The sequence below is a fragment of the Anser brachyrhynchus genome (assembly GCF_964034855.1).
Source record: "Anser brachyrhynchus genome assembly, chromosome: 8".
In the NCBI taxonomy this organism is placed as follows: Eukaryota; Metazoa; Chordata; class Aves; order Anseriformes; family Anatidae; genus Anser; species Anser brachyrhynchus.
In genome coordinates, this window is record NC_137702.1 from 10,084,940 (window position 1) to 10,109,480 (window position 24,541).

General features: G+C 41.6%; 1 protein-coding gene across 6 annotated transcripts; it reads right to left on the reverse strand.

The window, feature by feature from the left end:
• Positions 1-1,343: 1,343 nt before the first annotated feature.
• On the reverse strand, positions 1,344-22,999 carry AKR1A1 (aldo-keto reductase family 1 member A1). Of its 6 annotated transcripts, none has more exons than XM_080602248.1 (10): positions 22,707-22,999; positions 22,160-22,215; positions 19,161-19,256; positions 12,349-12,468; positions 10,524-10,675; positions 7,610-7,805; positions 6,803-7,002; positions 6,569-6,641; positions 5,941-6,027; positions 1,344-2,282 (listed from the first exon to the last, which is right to left on the reverse strand). In XM_080602248.1, exons 3-10 carry the CDS (start codon positions 19,248-19,250, stop codon positions 2,217-2,219), a joined length of 984 nt encoding a protein of 327 aa, XP_080458374.1. In that variant the 5' UTR covers positions 19,251-19,256; positions 22,160-22,215; positions 22,707-22,999; the 3' UTR covers positions 1,344-2,216. The 6 variants fall into 6 exon arrangements, with proteins under 6 accessions (XP_080458374.1, XP_080458375.1, XP_080458376.1 ...); XM_080602249.1 differs by having other exon boundaries at positions 22,656-22,999; XM_080602250.1 differs by lacking the exons at positions 22,160-22,215; positions 22,707-22,999 and adding an exon at positions 21,347-21,452.
• Between the last annotated feature and the right edge of the window lie 1,542 nt (positions 23,000-24,541).

Genomic DNA, 24,541 nt, shown 5'->3' on the forward strand with positions numbered 1-24,541 from the left:
CGCCGCCGCGCGGGGCTCCCTGGGAAGTGTTGTCCCGAGAGGCGGCTCCTGCCGCCGCACCGCACTGCCGCTGGGAAGTGTAGTGCCAAGCGAGGCGCGGAGGAGAGAAGAAACGGGGTTCCGGCTGCCGCGGGGCGTGCTGGGAATTGTAGTCCGGAGCGCTGCGCCAGGACTCCCCGCCGGGTCGGGGCGGGCGGCCGGGCCGCGGGGCGGACATCTTGTGAGGGCTCCGCCGTGAGGGGGGCCCGGCCTCGGCTGCCCCCCGCGCGGCTCCCACATAACGCTGCGGAGCTTCACGGGACCGCCCCCTCCCGTCCAGGGACATAACCCCCAAAAGTGCCCCGGGCCCCCACCGCGGTAAGGCGAGGGGCAATAAAAGCTCGAATAAAATTATTTCAGGAAAAGCAAAGCAGGGATTGCACTTCTCTTAGGGTGAAAATGCCCATTTCTGCGCTGAGGAGAACCCAGCAGGAATCAGGAGACACTTCACAGGCACAGAAACTTTTTACATTTCACATAAGAATTACAACAAGCAATAAACAGACTTGGTCCAGTTCAACTGCATATTATAAGGCCCAGGAGAGAAAATACTTGCAAAGACATTACACTTGAGATGGATACACAGTTGTAATACTGACCTAGAGTAAAAGAGGTTATCAAAACTAAAACAATCAAATTCTTTCATTTTTTAAAGCTATTTAAATACAGAGGATTATTCTTCCAGTTCTGTTTGTTATTGCTATGGGAAACATAACAAATAATTGCTCTTTATTTCACTTACAGTCAGTTAAGCTTTCTTTGTCCAGCAGCAAAACAGAAGCCATGCCTATGACTATCTCTGACCGGCATCAGATCTAAAAGAGTCCCTTTGTTTCAATTCTGAGAGGCCTTTAGAAACCGTGCCTTGCTGCCATGCCTGCACCAAGGCAGGCGAGCATTCATCATATTTTACAGGTAGAGAAAACCAAAACAAAGTATTAAATAACACTGCTAAGGCCACAGATGGTATCACTATTGGAGCACTGGTACGTAGCAAGACTTCATGCTCTTTGTGCTCTGGTGGTATGACAATTCATTAAGGAACTGAAACAAAATAAAACATTGCTAGTGGCTGAGCTCCAGTCCTGCACAATAGTGTATCAGCACTCTGTAAATTAGTCCTGCCCCAGAGTAACACAGAGACTTGGCGAGTAGGAAAGTTGACGCACAGAAAAGGCAAATTCCTTGTCCAGCGTTACCAGCAGGCCAGCAGTGGAACGGGAAGCAGAACCAGCTCTCCCATACGCCAGCCCAGACAGCAGTCAAAAAAAAGAGACATTAAAAGGGAAGGGGCCCTCTGACACTTGGTTGTTATTTTTTTCTTTTATTGTATAATCAGAACAAAATCTGTGATGTTCCAGAACTTGAACTGGACATCTTTGGTAAAGAGACACTGGACAACCTTATGGGAAAGGCAGGATGGATTTCTATAGGACTTGCTAAAAAGTTATTGAGGCTTTTGTGAGAGGATAATCAGAGTTATTCCAGAGCTAGAAACTATCCCTGTGACAAGCAATACGAATGATTGCCCTGAAGGCCTGCTTCAGGTTACGCATTTATTCTCCTCAAATCAACAGAAATTAAAAGAAAAAGAAAATAAAGAGGAGAGAGTTTAAGTCCCATGAGTATTCCAAAGGGGATAAAAAGCACGCAGCATGGATGGTAACTTGGGTTTTAATGAATGCTTTATAGACACAGTGCAACCATAGCACATTTCACTTAATTCCCTGTATAAAATATTAATGAAAATATTGAAGTTGATAGCTGGGTAGTTTAGTCTGAAAATGCTTTCATGCCTTCCCCTCTTTTTCCCCCCCTCATGGTAATAAAGATTTCAAAACCGTTCAACAGACAAAACATGAAGTATTGCCCTAGCCTGATAATGATGTGTGGAACTTCATTTAGAATCTCCCACTCTTTATCTAATGCCAAAAGATATTATGTTTCCCAAGGCAAGCTGGTGGATTCATTACAATGACTGCAAACGCTGATAGGGAAGCTACAGGACCCCCAGAAGGAAGGTCAATTAAAAGCAGTACATTGTAAGTAATCCTACTCAGGAAGGAAGGTTTTATTTAGACTTTTTTTGTTTTTGTTTTTTTTGACAAATTGTGGCACTCATTACTTTGTGGAAAAGTATGCAGAGGAGCATGTTATTCTAACACCTTATTTCGTAGTTAATAGGGGTCATTGAAGGGGTAATGGGGGTGTCCAGCATCTCTTGGTACTGGCTTCCCATTCACCTGTGAAGTAAACAGACAGATGCATGTCAGGAAGATATAGATCCATTCTTTTTCAAGTTCTTCATGGTTTCAACTTGTAAATCTTCATATCCCAAACATCTGGGAGCATCTTCCTGAGCTTAATCAAGAGCTGTTCCCTCCACCCCTAAGTCCTCTTAGCACTTCTTGAAAGATTTTTTTTTGTAGCCTAAAGCAAGAGTCTTTCTTCCAGCTACTTAGGCTTTAAGAATTGAATTAAGAATAGTTGAGCCTTTTGCCTTGTAGCCATTCCTGAATAAATGTTGCAACATGCACACTTCAAAACACTTTGCAGAAGTAAGCGCCCTTGCCCATCTTTTCACGACAGAGTTGTTGGGCTGCCAATTTTACAGATGGATATAATGAATCAACTGTAATAATTTGTTCAGGGCCATACACTGAAGCATTTATAGCGTCACTGAAACAAGAAGTGCTACAAAGGAGTTAAGAACACGCTTCTTGTTTAAGAACACTCATGGCCAACCAGTTTCTCCAGCTGTAAAATGGGAGTACTGAAACTAACATTCATTGACAGGAAACAAAGGCTCCTGATGGCCCAAAAGCAGATGTAGCCAAGCAAAAGTCTCAGTTCCTATGGCCCACCTCCAGGCATTCACATGCATAAACTGCATTCCTAGATGCATCAAGTCCACTGCAACACCCCCATTTACTAGGAGCTGGGGTAAAACCTTGTTCTGCAACCTGTAATGTTTGAGGAAACTTAGATGCGGCATCAGCAAGAAAATAAACCTCCCCTGGTGACAAACTAGCATCATTCAGCTAAAACTTTTACTCAGTCATTAGGTGCTTAATATAAGTCACGTTAAACAAATCACTGCTTTTTATGCATTTAAGATTTTTGTATTATTGTGATGTTCGATATCACTCAAAATGTTATGGGGGCAGAGGGAATCACAGGTAATTTCAAACCAAGTATCCACTTGGATGCAAGTCTTTCTATTAGCTTTTAGAATAAATCATGCATTTAAAAGCAACAACTGGAACCCCCAGTTTACAATGAGAACTAGGGTAGAGTGAAAACAGTCACTTGGGGGCACTATAGAGCAGAAAACTAAGATGTCAAGGTTTAGTATTTGGTGCTCGGATTAAAATAAAAGCTGAAATGAAGCTGTTATTTGAAGGCAATCCTTAAAACAGTGGACAAAACTAACACAGTATCTTCACATTTCCTCATAGTTTGAGGAAAAGTTGAAAGCCAACAAGTGCAAGTTCCCACAATTCACATTTCTCACCACCACCACCCCATTTCTTTACGCTGCATATTTTCTCTACAAAAAACAGTTCCTCAGGTAAGCATTCTTGTTAGCAACATGTCAAAACAGCAGCTGCCAGAAGCAATGTTGCATATAGCTGCTTCCAGTCTACCCCAGGAATCTGGGGGAGAAAGGGGGGCAAATCAGCAGTGAACACATTGATAGCTACCGTTAATCTGCAAAAAGAGAAATCATGTGTACAACACCGCCAGTCCTCCTGTTCTGGCTTGCTAGTCATTCAAGTTTTGCTGAAGTATATTCTTTAAACAATTATGTTTCCAAAAGTTTGACTTTTCAGGCTGGTACATGGTACAGTTGAACAATTTCCAGCCTCTACCCAGATAATGATCTGTTAAAATATAAAGCATCTTAAATTGTCTATATGCAATAGCTTCAACTCGGACTTAGAGCAAAATAACAACACGGAGAAGAGTGGCACAACTGTAAGACCTTGTGGTTATATACAAGTGAGGTAAAGCAAGGAAAAACTGTCTCGTCAGTTATGATAGGAGTGCTGCCACATCCCACTTTGAAACCCAGACACTATAAATTAGATTCATAGAGGAGATAGGCATGAAAGGTTAGACAGGAATTTTAATTTACAGATGATGAAAATTCTTTCTGATAAGCCCAGAAGGGACGGGCAGGAGACAAAAGGTTCTGCTAGAGATATTACAGCTACAGCCGCATTTTAATTCTCCTCATCTTGCTTCTTCCTGCCTTGTTATCTGACAATATGGCAATATCTTTGAAGCCCAGCTGCATCACATTCACACCTTTTTCTAGCTGGATAGGCTAGTACTTTGAACTGTACTTCGTTTCTTCTTTGTGAGTCATTGATCAGAACACGTCTCCCGGTTATCAAAAGCACATGAATTATCCCTGGATAGTCCAAGCCAGGCTACATTCTAAATGTATTTTGCAGCTTCACTACCAAAACAACTTTGTTTGCAGCACAAGTAGCAAAACACTTGAAACACAGCCGGCAGCAGGTGTGTTTGTCGCTACCACGTTCACATGCGAGAGCAGCCAAACTGGCAGCTTGGAGTACAGACTCCTGATGCATAAGCAAAGAGATAATTCTGATTGCAGGGATGTGGGGGGTTATATTTACACACACACACACACACACTGAAGCAACCCTACAGTTAAAAGCATGGCCTTGAAGCTTTCACAAGACCCAGCACTGGGAACAGAGAAGCTGTAACAAGTATCTACCTACCCTTGGTACAAGACAATCGTTCACACAGGCTCACAATTTCTCTTTTCAAATTGTTACATCACTGATCTCAAGCACTCAAGAAACCTCAACAACAAATCCTGGAGAAATGCTTTCTCCAAAGAATTCTTAACCAGTAGCACAGGGTAATGAAGAATTTACAGGCAAACTGCTGGAGAGGCAAATTCCAAATTTGCAGAGACCTACTGTACCACACACTACCCTGTATGATAGAGAAGGGACAAATCACTTCAAATTCATTCTAGTACAGTTGCAATATTTTGGTCAGTGACCACCAGGGAACATCAACAACTCTGTCATACAAGAGTTGTTGTCGTAGAAGCAGGACAATAAATATATAAGAAATGAGGAACACTACAACAACAGGAGGCCGTAAGGCTTCTTTTATTCCCCTTCCCGTGAGGGGAAAGGAATAAGATTAGATTCTTTAATAAAAGGAAAGAAAAAGCCTAAAATGACAACCTTTAAGGCACGAGTTTCTCTAAGAACAGACTGGCATCTAATAGCACACAAGGTAAGGGTTCATGTGACAGTGGAAACTGATGATTCTGTAAGACGCTGCAGCTAATGGATTTGCAAAGAAAAATAATACAACCTAAATCAAACCCCTTACAATGGAGGAAAGTTGTTACAACAGGTGCTGAAAGAGAACATCCAGTGGAGTGAAGTGGGCAAATTCCCTCATATGGCTTCTGTGACAAGCAGAGAGCTAACAGCACCTTGAGTTTTCTGTGAATTTAGAGGTTTATGGTAAAAAGCAGATGTGGACAGGTGGAATAAGGAGAACTTCTGGAAGAGTGGCACAGACCTTAGACTGCTTGTCCTTGAGAGGAACAGATCAGCATGAGTTTGATGAGGTTTGAAGCAAGAAGGGACTCTGGCTAAAGGCCCATGGACAGGTCCGTAATGAGGACCCATGAGAATCAACAGAGGAGAAAAGGTTTCAAAAAGCTACCTGTATCCAACTTTTGAAAACTTCTTTCAGCTTAAGACACCCTGAAAAGTTGTAGTGCTCTTAGTCATAAGTAGTTCTGACAGGGACAGCAAGAGAAAACGAAAGCCACAGAAACCCCAAGTTGTGGTCAAATTCACATAATCAAAACTATTAGAAATACGAGAAATTTACCGTAAGCATTGGCACAATGTAACGCCAGTTTTTGTTCAGGCTTCCAATGTGGTTCATCTCCTCTTCTGTGAGGCTGAAATCAAACACCTAGGACCAAAAGCAAGAGACTTGGTTTAATAACCATAGTTTTTTCCATATTTAATTCTGTTGAATTCTGCCTCTTGGCTTTATTTTCTTAGAGTCAAACATCTCTTGGAGATGTTTTTAAAACAAGAAAATTTGTGCGCCATATTAGAATTGCAAGATCCTAGTGTTAAAACCCGGATAAAAATAAACGTATTGCTAGTTGTAATATTTTAAACATCTTTGGAATCTTCATTAAATATCATTAAATAAATAAATAATGATAAATAATTAAATAAATATCATTAAAAGACTCCTTTGTTCAATAAAATTTCTCATAAATATCAGTAAAGATTTTTCATTTAAACTTCTGTGAAGAACATTTTTCCCTTTTGATAACAAGACCGTGCACGCGCACACAGTTGCTAGAAACTTTAGTATTCCAAAAATCTTTCCTTTCTGAGCGCACAAGTATGAACCAAGTGCCTCAGATCACTGTAGCAGGACAGCATATTACTCATGTGAAAGGGCATTGCTGGAACTCCTGTCCTCCATCTAAACTTACCTGGAGATTCTGCAGAATGCGAGCAGGAGTGACGCTCTTGGGAATGGTAACCACTTTACGCTGCACTTGCCATCTGTTGAGAGGGAAGAGAAAAGTTTTCTGTGCTGGCAGCACAAGAATCCCCACTGATGTGGGGAGAAAAACACACACCCCAAGTAAATCCCTTCAAGCTTGCTTGTTTTGCTTTATTTAAGGCCAGGTCCCAAATGCCACCCCTCCTCAACTGTTCTGTACCTGAGGATGATCTGCGCAGGTGACTTGCTGTATTTTTCTGCCAGTTTTTTGATCCCAGGTTCCTCTAGAAGCACAGGCTCATCTGGGTGTTTCCACATGCGATCTGGAGAACCCAGGGGACTGTAGGCAGTAACAACCAGTCCTTTTTTCTGGCAGTGAGCTATCAGCTCGTTCTGAGCTAGGTACGGATGACATTCTACCTATTAAAATGACCCACAGTGAATGGCCAGAGAAAAAATTATCAAGCACAAAACTCTAAATAAACAGGAGGTCAAAAGCATAATAATAAAAAAAGGCAGAATCAAGCACATCAGAAGAGGTCATTCCAGCTTTTGGGAAACCTTATGAAGCTATAGCGTACTACCACGAAAATGAAAATCTGGCAGGTAGGCTAAAATTACAGAAAACAGCTTGCTTAAGTTTAGAATGCTGGATTTTCTCCATGCGTCCAACAAATCATCCAACAAGCAAGGAAGCTGTTTATAGGAAGGATTTAAGTTAGTCCCTCTTGATATTTTTTTCTTGTAGAATAAATTGTTCTTCTCAGGGAAGACAAACTTTTTTTTTTTTTACAGAGAAGCATTGACTAGACATAGGGGGCCACAAAACATGGACACAGGTCTCCCCACTGAATTCATCTGTCTGGAAAGACACCCTCTGTGTACCTACTCCCACAGACAGGGCTATACTTCTCTCTGTACATCAGAAGCTGCACTCCTTGTGCTTAACATGTAGTATAGGTTTGCACATTCTTCACTCCCATGGACAAACAGGAAGAGCATTCCTCCTCTCCTTTATTCATCTTACCTGGAGCACAGCTGGTTTGACAGTAGCCACACTTAATATATCATCAATCTGACGACTGTTGAAGTTTGACAGCCCAATGGCTTTTGCAAGACCTTTTTCTACCAGCTTCTCCATAGCCTTCCAGGTATCCTTGTAATCAGTGTAATCATACCGCATCGTTCCATCAGGATTCTTTGGGAAGAGATTGTCCCCTCGTCTACGGCATCAAAGGCAAAGCGTAAGTATACATGCCACGTGATTTCTATTACAGTAGTTCTTTGAAGGAAGTTTCTTTTAGTGGAGTATTCTTAAAAGCTTATGCACAGTTTGTAAGCTAGAGAACAAACTGAGCAAATTTCTCGGTTGAATTCTATTATGAAGACTTAGCCTACAAGAAGTTAGTTTACACACAGTCTTTCCTATGTAAACTTGTTATACAGTGCTTGGAACTTACTTGCCTATAGGGCTATACCTACCTATAACACGCTACTTACCTATGGCAACTACCTAAAGCTGATCACCCATTGTATATACAACAACAGCGCTTTGATCCTAGCAAAACAGGTGATTTAGAGAGCAGCAACTCAGAAGGCAGCTTTGTTTTTTCAATTTGTTTCTGAGGGAGGACTGATAGTCTATTTGGACGTTTTACCAACGGGACCTTGGTTTAGGAGCTATCTAGCAGGCACTGCGTTCAAAGCAGTCTGGTTTTCCCACTCTCTTTGAATTCTCTAGCAGAGTCAGCACTGGGTGCAAGCACAGATTCCCAGAGAAGTCTAAACATGTACGTGTTGCTTGTAGGTTGGGTGTGTTTCCAGTTAGTCATACCAACCCATTTAAAAATAAAAATAAAATACAAACAAAGAAACCAACCAAAACCACACGCAGGAAGAACCTGGTTATGTCAGGTGACACCACCACACTACCCAAGGGCTACGAGCAGTCTCTGAGCAGTCCACGCTTGGAGGGGTTCCAGAGATCTCACTGGAAGAGTGCTGCTTCGTAACCACCACAGGACACTGCTAACCCAGATCTCTGAGACTGTCTGACACTGTTCTAACTAAGCAGTAAATGCTGTGCAAGATAACAGCAGCTGCGGACATGGCTCTTGTGCACAGCATTTTTGGTTCTACATCTATCGATAACTTTGAAAACATTATGAGTGAGCTCCCAACTCTGAAAAGCAGCCTCATGTGTCAAGAGTAGAAAATCAATCCCTCACTTAATATACAAGACTTAGAGTCACTGTGATTTTCATCTGGAAATCTATTTTAATTTTCATTTAAATAACATCCTTCTGATTAGCGTCCCAAAACACTGCAGGCACTGTGGGTAATCAGGCACTAAAACAGTTAAAGAGCTGATAGAACACTAAGAATGAATTGTTTCCAGTGAGAAAGCATGGAGATTGTAACGTCAGTTTTGTCAACGTTTTCTACAACAACAAGCAGTTTAAATAACATTAATAATAACTAAATATACATCGTTGTTTGTGTTCCATGTTACTACCAAAGCAGTGTTTAAATGTTGTGTCGTTCCCCCCCCCAACCAACTGAAAAGCAAATCTATTTCAAAACAGGGGGAATTTTTAACAGAAGTTCTTCCTCCAAACTGGCCCTAGCTGAAAACACTTCCTCATTCTGTTACGCTGAGGGATAGTTAGAATTTGACTGTCTTTCATATCACTGTTGTATGCTTTGCAAAATTCCGTTCATGTGACTAGAACGGGAAAAGTGTTTTTAAGTTTGTAGAACAGGCTGAGGTCCCTCTGAATCTTACAGGGTTTCCCCCATTTAGTGAAGTGTCCATGCAAACAGCTGGTCAGGAGACTTTTTTTCCCTCCTCTTTTTGCTGATTGCTTAAGCAGGAAAAAGAACTGCATCCACAGTTACGCTAAAATAAACTAAGTAACTCTGCGTCTGGTAGGGTTGTAGGATAAATAAATCTAGCATTTAACTGGAGAACCTTCTCTTCCCGTATTTCCTCAAATCTTAGAATTACTGCAACTAAAGAGTCATGAGATCATCGTCATTTCCTTTTCATACAGACACCGATGTAATACTGTATGTGCTTGACCACTCCTGCAGCTTATAACTATTAGTGAAAACCATTATTTTTTTTTTCACAAAGCACCTAATTTTCATTTTACAGATAAGTACAACTCAGACACAAATAACAGCAGGATTTCCCCAAGATCACCAAGTACTTCTATGGCAGAACCAAGAATAACAGCACGTTTTCCCAGTGCTGAGGTGAATAGACTAAACTACTTTTAAGCTTCAGATGCATGTTAAACTTGACAAAGATTTTACCTCACAGCAAGACAAGTTTTCAGCTGGTATAAGATGACAAGCCTCAGAAGAGAAACTCACTCAATAAAGCTTGTTTACTTTCTCCCAGTCAGACTACTTCCAGTTACCTAACTTTGGCACCCATGCCAAACTGTCATGCATTTAGTGATCTTAATTTCATTACCAAGTTGTTTTCACTATTAAAAAAAATCAGCAGCTACTTAAGGATTTTAAATTAAGACCTTATACCCATTTTTGCAGCCTCATGACTTCTAAGTAATAACAGCAATTATCCCTTTTCTATTTATAATCTCTGTACAGTACCAGAAATTGTCTCCTCTACTGTTTCCATACCTGCTACAAATCTAAATAAATTCTGAGCCAATTCAAAGAAGAATTAAATGGGAACAACTGTTTCTGCAAACATATCCATGAAATACAAATGAATGTACAGGTTACAAGTAGAGAAGTGTCTACACCACAGCCTGTAGGACTATGCTTTAAATCACTCTTAAAAATATCTTGCAGGCAGTTTACACAGAAAGAAATTTACAGCTCAAAAAGAAGCTCCTCAGGACACAAGACCAGCCACTTACATAAAGCCAGGGTTTCTGCATTCTGTGCCCTTTCCATATAGGACTTACTCAAAGGCATGAGGCCAGTGCATGAGGTACAGGTCCAAGTAATCCAGTTTCAAATCTCCAAGTGTTTTCCTTAGTGCTGGCTCTACATCTTCTGGGTGGTGCTTGGTGTTCCAGAGCTTTGATGTTACAAACAGGTCCTCCCTTTTAATAACCTTTAAGAAAGGAAGGAGAGCACAATTTACTGGACCAAGCTCGGAAAGAGAACTGCAGCAACCCCCGAGCTAGATTTAAAATAAAAAAAATTCAAGGTTTAAAAAAAAAAAAGTTAACACATGGAACCTACAAATTAAACCTTCCAAAAATGTGCTGGATAGAGAACAGGAGAACAGCAAGAGAAATACACACTTCTATTGACCCATCCTAAAGTACACCAAAAACTTTGCAATTCACTAGAAACTTTGGGGAAGAAAAAAAATAAAAACAATAAACAAAAAAACAAAACCCACCACTTTTCCAAACTCTAATGCCAGGGTTAAAGCCACTACTAAATGTAATACGGCCAAATAAATTATTACTGAGTTCATTCATTGACAAATTTTGCCATTTCTGTCAAGGTACAACCAGCTAACTTACTACACCCATCATGTTATAAACTAAGAATGTTTCTCATAGAAAGAATGCAGGAAAATAAACCAAAGAAGCTTCACCGAACCTCTGCACTTGAATTTCTAAGTTCTGGGAGGAATGCATTAAGAATTGAGCACCAGGTATCGGAAGGGTAAGACCCAGAAATTAAACAAATATAAACGTAGGTATTTATGAAGTATAAAATGTAAGAGAGATCATACTTGGCATGCTGAAGCATAGAACACTATCAGAAGGCAATTCTCATTGACATATGCAGTACCAAATTTCACTCAAGTCTACACCTTCTGGAAGCTGGAATGATTAATTTCTCCAGCCATTCAGTTATTTGTGTTTCGCATGCTAGCTGTTGTGTTCAAAGAGAAAAATGTTCTAAAAAATCTTGTTATAAGTTAGTTAGCCAACACAAGCTGAATAAAAATAGTCCTACGCTTCCCCATATTAGTTGCCAGTAGCTAAACAGTGCGAAGGAATCCCTGGGGCGAGCTGAAAACAGCCTCTCTCGAGCTAATCACATAACAAAGAGATTGCCCTACAGCAAAGGGGAAGAGAGCAGAAAAGCAAGAACATGTGAGCTTTCTTTCCAGGGGCTCTGAGGCCATACACCTAATTCTTCTGCCCCCTTGGGCCAACCAGAACAAGGGGATGAATTTAAGATTACACCTGAGGTCATCCACAGGAATGTCTGTTATGTTACATTAAGGCCATGAACTGTCAGTGCAAACCCTAGTCACAGTTACCAAACCTTCAAACTCAATCACTGTTTAATAAAAGAGCATGCATTTACTCACTCACTCATATTTGATCTATCACTAAAAAAAATACAGTTGCTGAATTTGCTGTGAGTACCCAACACTGCATACCATTCTAGACTTGCAAACTAGAGTAACTTTTCATATAAATCATGGTATATATTTTCCATTATAACTAGCGACTCCGGCAACCTCTAACTTTTGAATACCCAAATTAGGATATTGGCTGGGGGGTGTTTAAGAAGGAATTCATAAAAGCATTTTCTGTAGCTTCCACGCAACTGTTCCAGGCAATCTTTTCTCCTCCTGACAGTCAGGATGGTTCCAGAGGAGAGAAAGCCTTCTTTCATGCCTGGTCCTGATTAATAACAAACAGCTGGGATTGATAGAAGGAAAAACCACATATGTTAATTTACAGCCCACTTTCAGGTCACAGTTGTAAATTCTGTTGCAAGATACAGTTAGCATAGCAGTTCTTGTGGTTTTACCTTGTTGGGTCCAACGCTTTCCTGGAAAGCCTCACCGATCTCAGCTTCGTTGCTGTAAGCTGCTGCACAATCAATGTGGCGATAACCCACACTAAGGGCGTATTTCACAGCTTCTTTCACCTGTAGTCAGAAACAGATTACACAATGAAATCAGTGGAAAGAGACAACTGAAAAAGTTGCTATGTGCTTAATGAGGAACACTGCCAAAGTACAGACTTAGATAAGGTCAGGATACCCAAGAAGAGCAGAAACCAGTCCTCCATTGTACAGCGTTCAAGAGCAAAGAGCTAAGTGCTAGCAGGCACTCCAAGAGTAACATGAAAACAGACCACGCACACAGGCCAAGTATGCAAGAACTCACTAGACAGAATAGAAATTCCTTTTTAACTACAGTTGCTGTGCTTTTCTTGAATATAAGATGAGCTGTAAGAAATAAATCATGGTTTAGGAAGACAAATTTAGTGGAACTAACTGTCCAATCAATCAATGTTAGCCAAGCCTGGAAGACACAACCTCTCCCCCAGTAAAAGAAAAGCCAAGTTTCTAATGTCATACTTGCCAGAGTTCAGGTTTGGTTCAACTGTTCACATTACATTTTTATGATAAGGATACTTTATGGCACATTTTTCCTCCACGTCTCATTCTCACTGATTGCACAACAGCAGCAGCATAGTGACAAGTCACTCTACGGGTGATTATTAACCCACGGCCTGCTGGGGATCTCCTGATGATGCTCACGATTTCACATTTTGCTTCCCACATTTCTGACAAAGAAGGTACTGCCAACAGCAAATGTCCCTCGCTCCATGCTGTTACACAAGCCAGAATGGCTGGGAACCAAGGCACTATACTTTGCATCTGCTTCTGCTTTTGAAAGCTCTACTGAAGCACAAGCACAGCACATATAGCCACATGCTGGCACTAGACATGGGGCAAGTCTAGAAACCATCGAGGGAAACACAGAATGGTGTCTCTTCCAGAATTCTTAAGTGGCTTTTGAATAAAGACTTACCATAACTGATTGTATAAGAACAAAGGAATTACCAGACTTCAGCATCACCACCTTCCATTAGATGGTTGGGCATCAAATAAAATCCATTTTATTTAACTTCCAGTGGTCAGTGAGCACACAGTCTCTGTCCATCTCTTAAGTGCTACAGTCAGAGCAACATCTCTGTACAGTGATTTCTGTACATTGCTCTTCACTGACTTGTCTCGTGAGACCTCGGGAGATTAAGTTACTCCTTGTCTGAGGTTTGATGCAATAAGGCCCTAATCTATTTGGAGATTATGTCTCTCTTGTTAAGAGATTAAAAACGTGTCAACAGAGGCTAGAGAGTGATTGAATTCTTTCAACTTAAGTACCAGCATTTTCAAATTTAAAGCTGACAAAATGATTAACACCAATTAAAGACATGCACAGTCTTGCTTTCAGATGCGACAGAAAAAGAGGGAATCAAATGTGAAAGAGATGTCTCTTCTGCTGCTGAATTTCATTTGTTTCTCCTGTCAAGAACTGCAGTAAAAGCAAACACAGAATATTCTGACTGCATTCTTTGGCATTTTGAAAGGAAAACTGGAACTCAGACCAGTTCCCCTTAGCCAGAATGACAAAGCACTTCTATTACAACAGTGAAATAAGGTCTTCCTTTCAACAGCAGGATGGTATTTACAATCCTCATTTCACTTTGAGGAAAGGCATTTCTCAGAAGGTCGCTATGAAGTCAAGGTCATAGTGATTTTGAAATCACTTGAGACACATTAAACATTTTTAAGGCTGAATATCCACCCTCCAAAAAGGTGGCAGTTGAGGAGCAGCAGCACATTCTCCTTTCTTTTTAAAGCATAGCAGAAGAAAAGAAAGCAAACGTGGTGTTTGTCTGAACTAATCTCCCATTTCCTCTATCAGGATTTTTTTTTTAAATCCAAACACGCACAAAAATTGCCATAAAATGGAAGTAAGCACCACTTGCAGAAAAATAGGGATAAGGCACTTCAAACACATCTCTGCAAAGTGATAAAAATAAGAGTCCATATTTGTTTATCAGAGTGTTTACATATATTTCTAGCACTGAAAAACTAGGACTGATCATTTAAATAAAGTTCAGATTCAGGCAAAATTCTCAGCCTACTAAGACGTTCCAAGGTGAACTGAGAGATCCTGTTCCATGCAAAAGGCAAATAACCAAGAGAAAAACATGCAAATAAGGATTTCTTGGAGGCAAAAAAAAAACCCTAACAGGCAGATGTAAATACAAGAAGAGTACTTTGCTTCAGGTGAGAGTTGTATTTTTGACATTACGTTCAGACAGGTACATGCATTTTCTGGGGTGAGGAGGGAAGACTCAACACAAGCAGTTGGATATTTAAATGCCTTGGGAAATTTGGTGTTATATAGTAAAAACTGCCAAAGGATCCTTCAAATTTTCCATATATTTTTTAGTTTAGCCTGTCAACACTGCTGTGGAAGGAGCAATTACCAAGTTACTGAGTTAATTTTCCATTGGTCAAGTTGAGTCAGACAGCTTAAATAATTAACCTAGCATCGTATAATTCCAGAAAGTAGGTCTGAAAGAATCTTCAGAAATCATTTAGTCTATTCTCATGCCCCATAGCAAGGCCAACTAAGTCTAAACCACTCCCACACACATTTGCCAAAACCCTTTTTTATAAGTAACAGGCAGTCTACTCCAATGCTTAGATATCTTTATGTGCAAAGCCTTTTTAGAAGTCTAACCAAGATGCAAGGCCCTGATACCACATCCTATTCCTCATAGACGTGAAATTCAAAAACCCTTTGAAAAGGGTTTTTACACCTTTAGTCGTCAGCATATCTCTCCTGGTTTTGGCTGGGATAGAGTTAATTTTCTTCATAGTGGCTGGTATGTTCTGTGTTTTGAATTTCGGAGAAAAATAACGCTGATACCGCACCGATGTTTCAGTCGTTGCAGAGCAGTGCTTGCACAGAGCCAAGGACTTTCCAGCTTCTCACAGCGCCCTGCCAGCGAGGGGCTGGGGGTGCCCAAGGAGCTGGGAGGGGACACAGCTGGGACAGTTGGCCCAGGCTGGCCAGAGGGATGTCCCATACCGTGTGTGCCATGTGGAACAGTAAAAATGGGGAGGGTTGGCTGGGGATGGGGGCAACTTCTGCCTAGGGACTAGCTGGGCATCAGTTAGCTGGTGGTGAGTAATTGTGCATATATATATACACACATATGTACACACACACACACACACACCAATTATTATTACTAGTTTAGCAGGACAGAAAAGGAAGGGAAAATGATGTCTTTATCTCAACCCATGAGTTTTACCTTTTTTTCCCCCCTGATCTTCTTCCCCATCCCACTGGGTGGGGTGAGTGAGCAAACAGCTGTGTGGTGCTGAGCTGCCTGCTGGGTTAATGTAGATGCCTCGGTCTTTCACCACAACTCATCTTTACCAGAACTTGCATCATTGTTGCTGCTGTCTCATCAGTTCATGCTTTTTTGAAATAGTTTGCCCCAAAACAGACAGCATTGCAGCTGAAGCCTTACTCTCTATTATAGCAAAGTCCTAGGATATACATTCACATTTATATATACTAACAAGGACTTTTGCCTGTCCCCATCCCCACCCCCCGTTTTCCCCTTCTAAGGTTCTTCAATTTGCTCATCACAAGGTGAAAAACTAACAAGCTATCTTTATACTTCCAAGCAACACAGAGTCTAAATGACTAGGAAGCCTCTTCTGCACGGCCCCAAGCCATTATGAACAGGCTTTCAAAGTAAAAAATAATAATAAAAAAAAAAAATCACAGACAAAGAAACATCTGCTTTCCTACATCATCATTCTAACACTGCCAGCCAGTAACACCGGAAAAGAAAGAGAGGCTGGAGATGACAGCTTTGACAAATTGACAACCTCCCTTTTAGCCTGAGAGTTGGTCACAGTTAAGCAGTCCAGGTGCACGTGCTGATGGGAAGCAGGAAAAAAAAAAACACAGACCGTCAGGCCACACGATATTCAGATGCAGTATGAGCAGAACACATGTTGCTGTATCGCAGCTTCTATATAATGCACTAAAATAGTTTGCTGTAAAAGAAGGAGCTCAGACCACCATATAAACAGTAACTTACAGTTAATATTCCTAAAACGAGCTTTGCCTCCTATCCTTCAGACATTGAATTCATGTTCTTCCCATTACATGTCAGTAATAGCGCATTTTTGTTCACATTGTCAGACAATCTAGAGAATCCTGGCTAAGTTTTCATGGCTTAGTCCCCTCCATAGCTGCAGTCCTATCACAAGGCACCCAGTCTGATTGGTTTTCCAAGGCACATATTTCCTCTTCCATCTTTCCTGAACGTTCGCACAGAAGTACAGCTTCCCTCAGCTCCCCATGTCTCTTCCCCAAAGAACCAGCCTCTGCCACAGCAGGTTAGACTGTTCATCTGATAGGGATCAATCCTCCAGTTTGAAAGCATGAAGCATGGCCCACTTGAGAAAGAAGACCAAAGCATTAAAGGATCACAGCTCCAGTACTAAAAGCTCATGCTACTGATACTCTTGATGCTCTTGTCTGAACGGACTTTTGTCTTTGAACCCATTCATGCTACCAGCTCATGAGCTCCTGTACTGTATTCGCTTCCTCTCAATAGCCCTCCATCATGTTCCTATGGTAACATGTAAACCTAATTTATCTTCTAGCGTTTGATCATGTAAGGCAGAAAACATCATGTTATTCTAAATTACCTGCCAATGAGGGTTTAGATTCAGTAATTCTTTTTTCTCTATCCTTACCTCCCACGAAACTAGGGCTGCAATGGCACCTTTGTACTGGCCTGCTGAGATCTGGCTACAAGTCAAAGGCTTGTTTAGGATCGGAAATAAGAATGGCAATAATAAAGAAATTATTCAGACTAAGGTCAAGACTGAAGAACAGCTTGGCAACAATAACTACAACTTGTGAAGTATTTATCTGCAATAATTGAAAAGCAGTCCACATCTACTCTTGCTTCTAATGTAGCCCTTGATGAAGGGGCTTTTGATAAATAGCCTGTATTTGGTCAGCAGCTACATTAAACATGGTCAATGATTATTATTCCACTTGTCTAGGTCTTTAGTCCCTGGCTTTTAATTTGTAATTAGTTATTCTCCCTGAACAACATTATGCCCTTTTAAGGGTAAATTATTTGGATGCTCTGCCAAAGTGCTGCTATGCCTCCGAATCTGATAAATCTCCACAATTGTTTGCATCTTTTGCGTTTTTTAACGAAGAGTGATAAATATGAATTTATTTATTCCACAGGAACAGCAGCAATTTCTGTAATGCTGGCTGTTTTTCAAAATCATGTCTTCAAAACAGTCAAGGAACATTGACTTTAAAGAAAGTGATTGTTCCACCGAGATTGACTTCTGTGGGACCCCACCTAGACCTGAAGTAAGATCCATGCTGGGTTCAGCTGCTCGAAGTGCTGCAGACTACCGCAAAATCCATCTGAAATAGGTTTCCAGGTTATAAAACCGCACTTTCCTCAGGATAGTTAGTGCACAAAATAAACAATGCACTGATATTTTGTTTGTTCATTTCAAGCATTTTAGTACAACGTGCATTAAACTGCCCTGGGTCTGCAGAAATCCATTAATTACGTTCCTGCATATTAATAAACCTAATTCAGTGGGCAGATGATGTTTCAAGTGACAGAGCTGAACGTTCACCCTTGTCCTCAGTTACAAGGTTGACTGAGCTCTCACACCAGCTTAGCTTCCACATTAGTATAGCTTCTGTTCCCAACACATCTACTGTCCTGACAACAAGGAAGCCTAACAAGAAAATAACAATGGATAGATTTTGTTTGCATAGCTTATTTCTCACCTTTTCTTCCACCTGACAAGAAAGAACAGGGTCATCTCAAGAAAGGTTTTTTAAACTTTCCCCCTCGGTCACAAGCACAATTTCATCTGACTTACTCCCATAACTACCATGAAGCTAATGCCAGAATAGCAGCAAGACACACTTACTGACGTGCAGCGGTACACAAAGTCCAAAAGGCATTAGAACAAGAATACCAATTAAGAATTCCACCAAAAAGAGGACACTCCTACTGGACACTGCATGTACCTGCGCGAAAGCCAATCTCTGCACTCAGGAATTTATCTTTTCACTAAACAAAAGGGAAAGGAAAAGATAGACAAGGGGGAAAGTATTACAACAGGAGGCACAGTCCATAGCATGCAAATATTCCCAGTCTGTAGTAAAATGCAGAATTGTTTCCTAGTCTGGCATTTGCCAATGCATTACATTTAGAACCAGAGTGAATCTCCAATGACACATCAGGCATTCCGGTCTAAAATAAAGGTAACTCAAACAAGTTCTTCGTTTCTCTGCTAAACATAGGCCAACCAGAGGAACAGGACTTATTACAACTAGAGCTCTTGCCTCCCAAAATAATCCTTTCAGCCAAGTCATCAGTTCAAGCCAGAGGGATGCCTGGTCAGACTGGCAGCCTGAAGATTACTCAGTGGAAGAGTCATGTGCAAAATAATAACACCATTTTCACTGTCTGAGCTCTTCACCTCACTAATTGGTCTCTTCATGGATTCCTCTCCCAGAGCACCATTGCCTGAGGCCTGGAGTAACGAGCCCTAGGTGATCTGCTGCTGCTGCTGCTTTTGTCTTAAGCCTCAGTCACACTTCTGTGGGCCTAAGACCAAATCCATGCAAGTGGATCCATCCAAGTCTCAGATCTAGGACTTTCAGAAAAGGCTTAAAAAATGCAAATACTAGGTGAGAGCACAGAAGAATGTCGGATAGTTTGCTCCTTACTTACCTGGCCAGGTTCACTTTTCCAGGTTCCCAGTCCTATGAGAGGCATCTTCTGCCCAGTGCAGAGTGTAACAAAGTCACATGCTGCAGACATTTTTGCCTGAAGAAGAAAAAGAGCAGAGTTTCTGCAACACTTCAGTAGAATAGGGGAAAAAAAGTAAGAAAAAACTTTTCTATACAAAAATAGATAAATAAAGCCATAAAAGTAATGAGAATACTTTTGTTGTTACACTGGAATGAAGCTGAAGCAAGGTCTTTGCAACTTTTAGTGGTATGAAGCAGATTTATAGCTTTACAGCTATAGAAGAGACAAGAAAAGGAGCTCTTTTTCTTCCTCTTCCTTCTTATTCTCTGTTCCTTCAAAATGCATAGGTTTAAGTTTTTGCAGAGTTGAGACATACAAAAAGCAGCAGCCTCCAATAACATACAATTAATACAGCAACTCAAGTGAAAACGTTTTTGGTTTTTTGTTTGTTTGTTTGTTTTTTGTTTGTTTGTTTTTACCCCCTTCCAAGTCAGCTGTAAGTATTGATGAAATGGAAAGAAGCAAGTCCTTCAGACTACTGCACTAGCTCCTCCTCTTTTACAGGCTTTCTACTAGCTGGCTTAGGAACCAATGCTCTAATTACTGCGGCAGGTGGGGATAAACACATTTTCATCAAAAACAGCTGCTGCACATGGAGGTTTGACAATGTGATACAGGCAGACTTTTGATTAGGAGTGAACAGCAAAAGCATTTATGAGGGCAGCCCAGAGACACAAAAGACAGAAAATAATACTCTAAAGAACTTCACCTCTGGAGGATCAGTTCTACCTCTATGAGATATGTACTTTGTCACCCTTGATCTCCAATATTTACTAACTGAGAGTTTAACTACAGCTCATTATCGAGGCTAACTCGGTCTGACACTGTGAAGAAAACTAAGGACTTTTCTAGCTTCCTTTGCAACTAGTATATTTCTTTATTAATTACTATACATCAAAGGGCAAATGCTGCTCATTGAGAATACCACCTTTTTCCTTTTTTTTTTTTTTAAAAATAAAAAGCACTGCTGTGAAGTGAGGGCTAAAGGAAAGGACAAAATGGAGGCACTTATAAAGGCGGACACTACAAAATATACCTCATAATACAGATCATATAAAACCTTTAAATATATATATATTTTTAAATTATTCTGATATAGAACTATAGATAACCACGTGAAAAAAATAAAAGTGCAGACAATGTAATAACTAATATTGCTATCACAGAAGGTGTAATACACCTGATTTTGCACAAATCCACAGATTAGCAGCATTCTTCTGTTACTAAAGGAAGAATGCAAAAAATATTACACAAAGTAAAGGTCACTTTGAGCCTGGGCTTCTGTCTTATAATTAATGCTATGATATACACACGTTTTCCGTGTGAAATCCAACAGAACAAAGGTCCAGCAGGATCTTCCACTACCTGTTGCTGGCTTTATAGCTGCTGCAAACAGTAATCCGCTCACAGTGGCAAAGGAAGGTTTGCCAAAAAAAAAAAAAAGTTTTACAGTGCGTCCCAACATCCTCACAACCTATCTTCCTGGTCAAACTATTAAAAACAAACCACGTTCAGGATGAGCTCCAAAGCCAGCTAGCTGATTTCAGCAAAAGATGAGGAAGTTACTTCCCAAGCTCAGCTGTGTCCAAACTCATGAGTTATTTTTAAAAAGAAAAAAAAAACACACACACAAACAAGAGTGGAAGCATGCAATGTTGGTTAAATGGCTGAATATGTAGGAGGAATGTATATTTTCAAAGTAGAGCCTTCAGGCAGCATACTGTCCCAAAACAGTTCTGCTTTCTTCACAACATTGTTATCATTTTCCTCCTATAAATAAGTGCCTACTGATGGATGTGTTCACACAGAAAGTTTATAGTTTCAATTTCTCACACCATATTTTTGTAGATTTACAGCAGACAGCACACTTGTTTTACATAGAGACATTAACACAGCAGTTGGAGTGATCCTGACCAGGCCATTACACACCAACGAGCTGGAGGTCCCCAGAACAGTTAACGTGAGTAGGTCCAGGCTGGTGCTGTGCTGTACTTCACATACTGCGTGGCCTTCAGGCCTGGGATGTGCACATTGCATGGCTGCAGGATAAGCTCAGCAACTAATTGACTAGAGCAGTGAGCGTGCAGGCAGCTCCCACCTGGTACCTGTGATTAGGCCACCTGCATGTCCTTGCTTTTATCTAAAAGAGCAGGAAGTTCTCATGTGAGCATCCTCTCTGTTTGGCAGTAGAAGTGATGAATACAGTTGTTTTCCTGCAAGAGAGTCCAATAATAGCTCAAGTGACCAAAATGGGGTAACCCTTTCTAACTGGCCGGGTCTACACAGCACACCACTTGTGCTACAGAGCTCTGTTTGATGCTGTACAACTTAGGGTCCACAGCACGTGAAGGGATGTGTGATTACCTACACTATTCTCTTTCTTTATAGGGCTAGCTGTAATAAATAACATTCGAGATGATGCTCTACAGACTCTGAGTGTTTTTCTTGCTGGGATTGCAATGGTCCAGCACCTCCCAGTACAAAACAGCAGTTAAATAAATTGTTCTGGATTTGCACTGAGATACACTAAGTCCACATGTTGGTGCTGAAGGCAGTCTTCAGTGAACTGAACTGTGGGTGTACATCCATTTTGGGGTAGGGTGCTAAGAAAGGCAGAATATGATCCAGAATATGATCCTGACAACAGCATTCTCTTCTGAGGTTTGCATAGCAATTTTCTTGCCAGCTACATGCAAGTGGGTGCAATTTACCTGGACTAAGTCGTCTAAATAAAGATATCTTGTTACATCATGAGGTACAACTAAAGAATTAGGGTTTTTTCACTCACGCTGGCCTACAACACCAACCAGCCGCATGCTTCACACAGCCGTGTTACACAATAACCTTAACGCGACACTTCGGTCCAGAAGACAAGGTACACGCCATTTAATCGATAACTAGCGTTTGGTAAGAAGTACCTTAGTTCGTATGATCCTGTTGTATATTAACGTTGCAGCGAGCAGAACGACAGACTCTGTTGGAATGGAAACACACGAAAATTAGGGACGCTGGAAAAAAACACACTAATTCATACTTTCCACTCAGATTCTTCCCTTAAGGAGGAGGTGTAAGAAAACTGGTGTCCACTAGCTGTTAAGTTTGCTCATTAAAAAGCAGCAAGGCTCTTTTTGGAAGGGCAAAAACAAAAATTAACATCAAAGCAACGTAATCCCTGACAAGTAAGACGCGGCTTTGAGTTCACAACGCCCACCCTCCTACCGCCACGCTCACAGGGAAGAGCGGAGCTCGGGCTAACAGAGGCAGCGTTAGCAGCCTGCCTGGGAGGATGCATCAGCGCTCAGAGAAGCGCCCACACACACCACACCTGTCCGCCAAGCCACAGCCCATCCTCAGCCCACAGCAACAAGCCGTGCACCCGTAAAACGCGCATTAAATTAACGCGTGCGGGCATACCGAAGCCCAAGCAGGGGCAGCGGCTGCTCCTGCCCGCAGCTCTGCACTCACCACACGCCGCCAGCCGCTGCTGCTCGCCCCGGTGGCTCCGTCCCTGGATGTTTCCGCTTCCGGAGGCGGGCAGCGGGCCCCGGTGGCTCCGTCCCGTGGCCGGTGCCCTGCGGGAAGGGCTCGGGGTCAGCCCCGCTCCTCACGGCTCCATCGGGACCGCGGAGCGCTGAGGGGGCCGGCGCGGCGGGCGGGCGAGGAAATGGCGGGCCCGCCTCACGGCTGCTGGGGCCTCCGCGCTCGGGTCGGAGGTTGTCCGCGGAAAGCTGTGTTCCTGCGAGAAGGGAGACGGCGTTTTCTCTGCTTTATGTGCAGCCCTAAATAGCAGGAATCAAGGGAATGCGCAGTTAGGCTTGTCCGGCCCTAGCTATTGTGCCAAAAGGTGTGTGGAGAAGTGGTGGCTCCTGAGGAGACCGGGTCTCCGCTGGTGCAGGTGTGCAGGAATGTGCCTCCTCAGTGGCACAAAAACTAAGGCTGTACAAGAAGATCAAAAGTGCCATTAAAGCAGCGATTTCAGGACAGGGATTACCTCTGGGTGCACCCAGCCAGGCACCGCTTTTGGAGGTAACAGAACTGTGCCAGTGACTGAGACGAACACTCAAGGCTGGTAGGATGCGTACCTCATTATAACTACACCTAAAGAAAGCTGTAACCAGCTTTGTCTTTAACTTCAGGCCTCCATTTATAAACTATAAAGTATGTAAATACAAAGATTTTTTTAACATTGTGTCAGCAATTAGGGAAAGTACATATCTGACAAGGCTTCGAAGAGCCTCCTGTTTATATTTCCAGAAAGATCATCCTGCCGCAGACTCTTTCATTGCTGTTCTGATTTCAGCTGCTCAGGAGGTTTATAGGCACAAAGGTTAATTAATCTCTTGGGCGTTCACATGACCAGATTTTTCTGTGGTGTAGCCTGTTCTGACAAAACGCAGGAACGTAGAAAGAGAGCACATGGAAAACACAAGGCAATAAAAATGACAGGAAATACAAAATTGTGAAGAGGAAAGAATAAAGGAGAAGGAAAAACTGCTGGGTTTGATTTATTTTTGGAGCCCTTGCCAATCAAAAATCCCATTGGAAATCAGCAATCTTAATGAAATAGAAAATGCCTGATTTATATTAATGTCACATATGAAAACTTAAACCTCAGTTTCCAATGATGTAACGGGGAGTAAAAGGGAAAAGGTAAGGAAGAGTGAAATGTTTTGTCATCAAAAAGTAGTGATTATCTAGACATACAGTAATGAAGTTTCTTCATAAAAAGGCGTGTAAGAAGGAAGAGGTTATGCAGGACATTTTGACCTAGAAACATAGTCTTCACTTGAGCAAAGCAATGAAAACCAAATATGTGCCCTGTATATTTAAATGATATGTAATTGTTTTCATTAAAACTACTGTGCACCAGCTGTTTAAGCATAAATGCCCCAGGGCCTGGGAACATCTCAGTTGTTGACTTTTGAGTTGTCTTTTTGCATATGTTATATTGAAATGTCCTCACGTGATCAGGACTTCACTCTTACTATGTCCCTGATGGCAATGTGTGTATACAGTAAGTTCAGTATGTTCGGGATTCAGCTGGCTTTCTGCATGTGCAGAGATCAGCTCTACAGAATATACACGATGATGTCCCAATGTGCTGGCTTTAGAGGGCATTCAGGGATTTTCTCTGCTGCAGAACTGACTTTTATCTGCTTGGGGGGCATGCCCAGGGCAGCCACCACCCAAGCCCAGATCCCAGTACTGTTCTGGCTAGATTCATCTTACTCCTGGATACACTTATATAAAAAACTCAAATTCTGCCCCAACAAAATAGATGGAAACTCAGATGTGGTTGT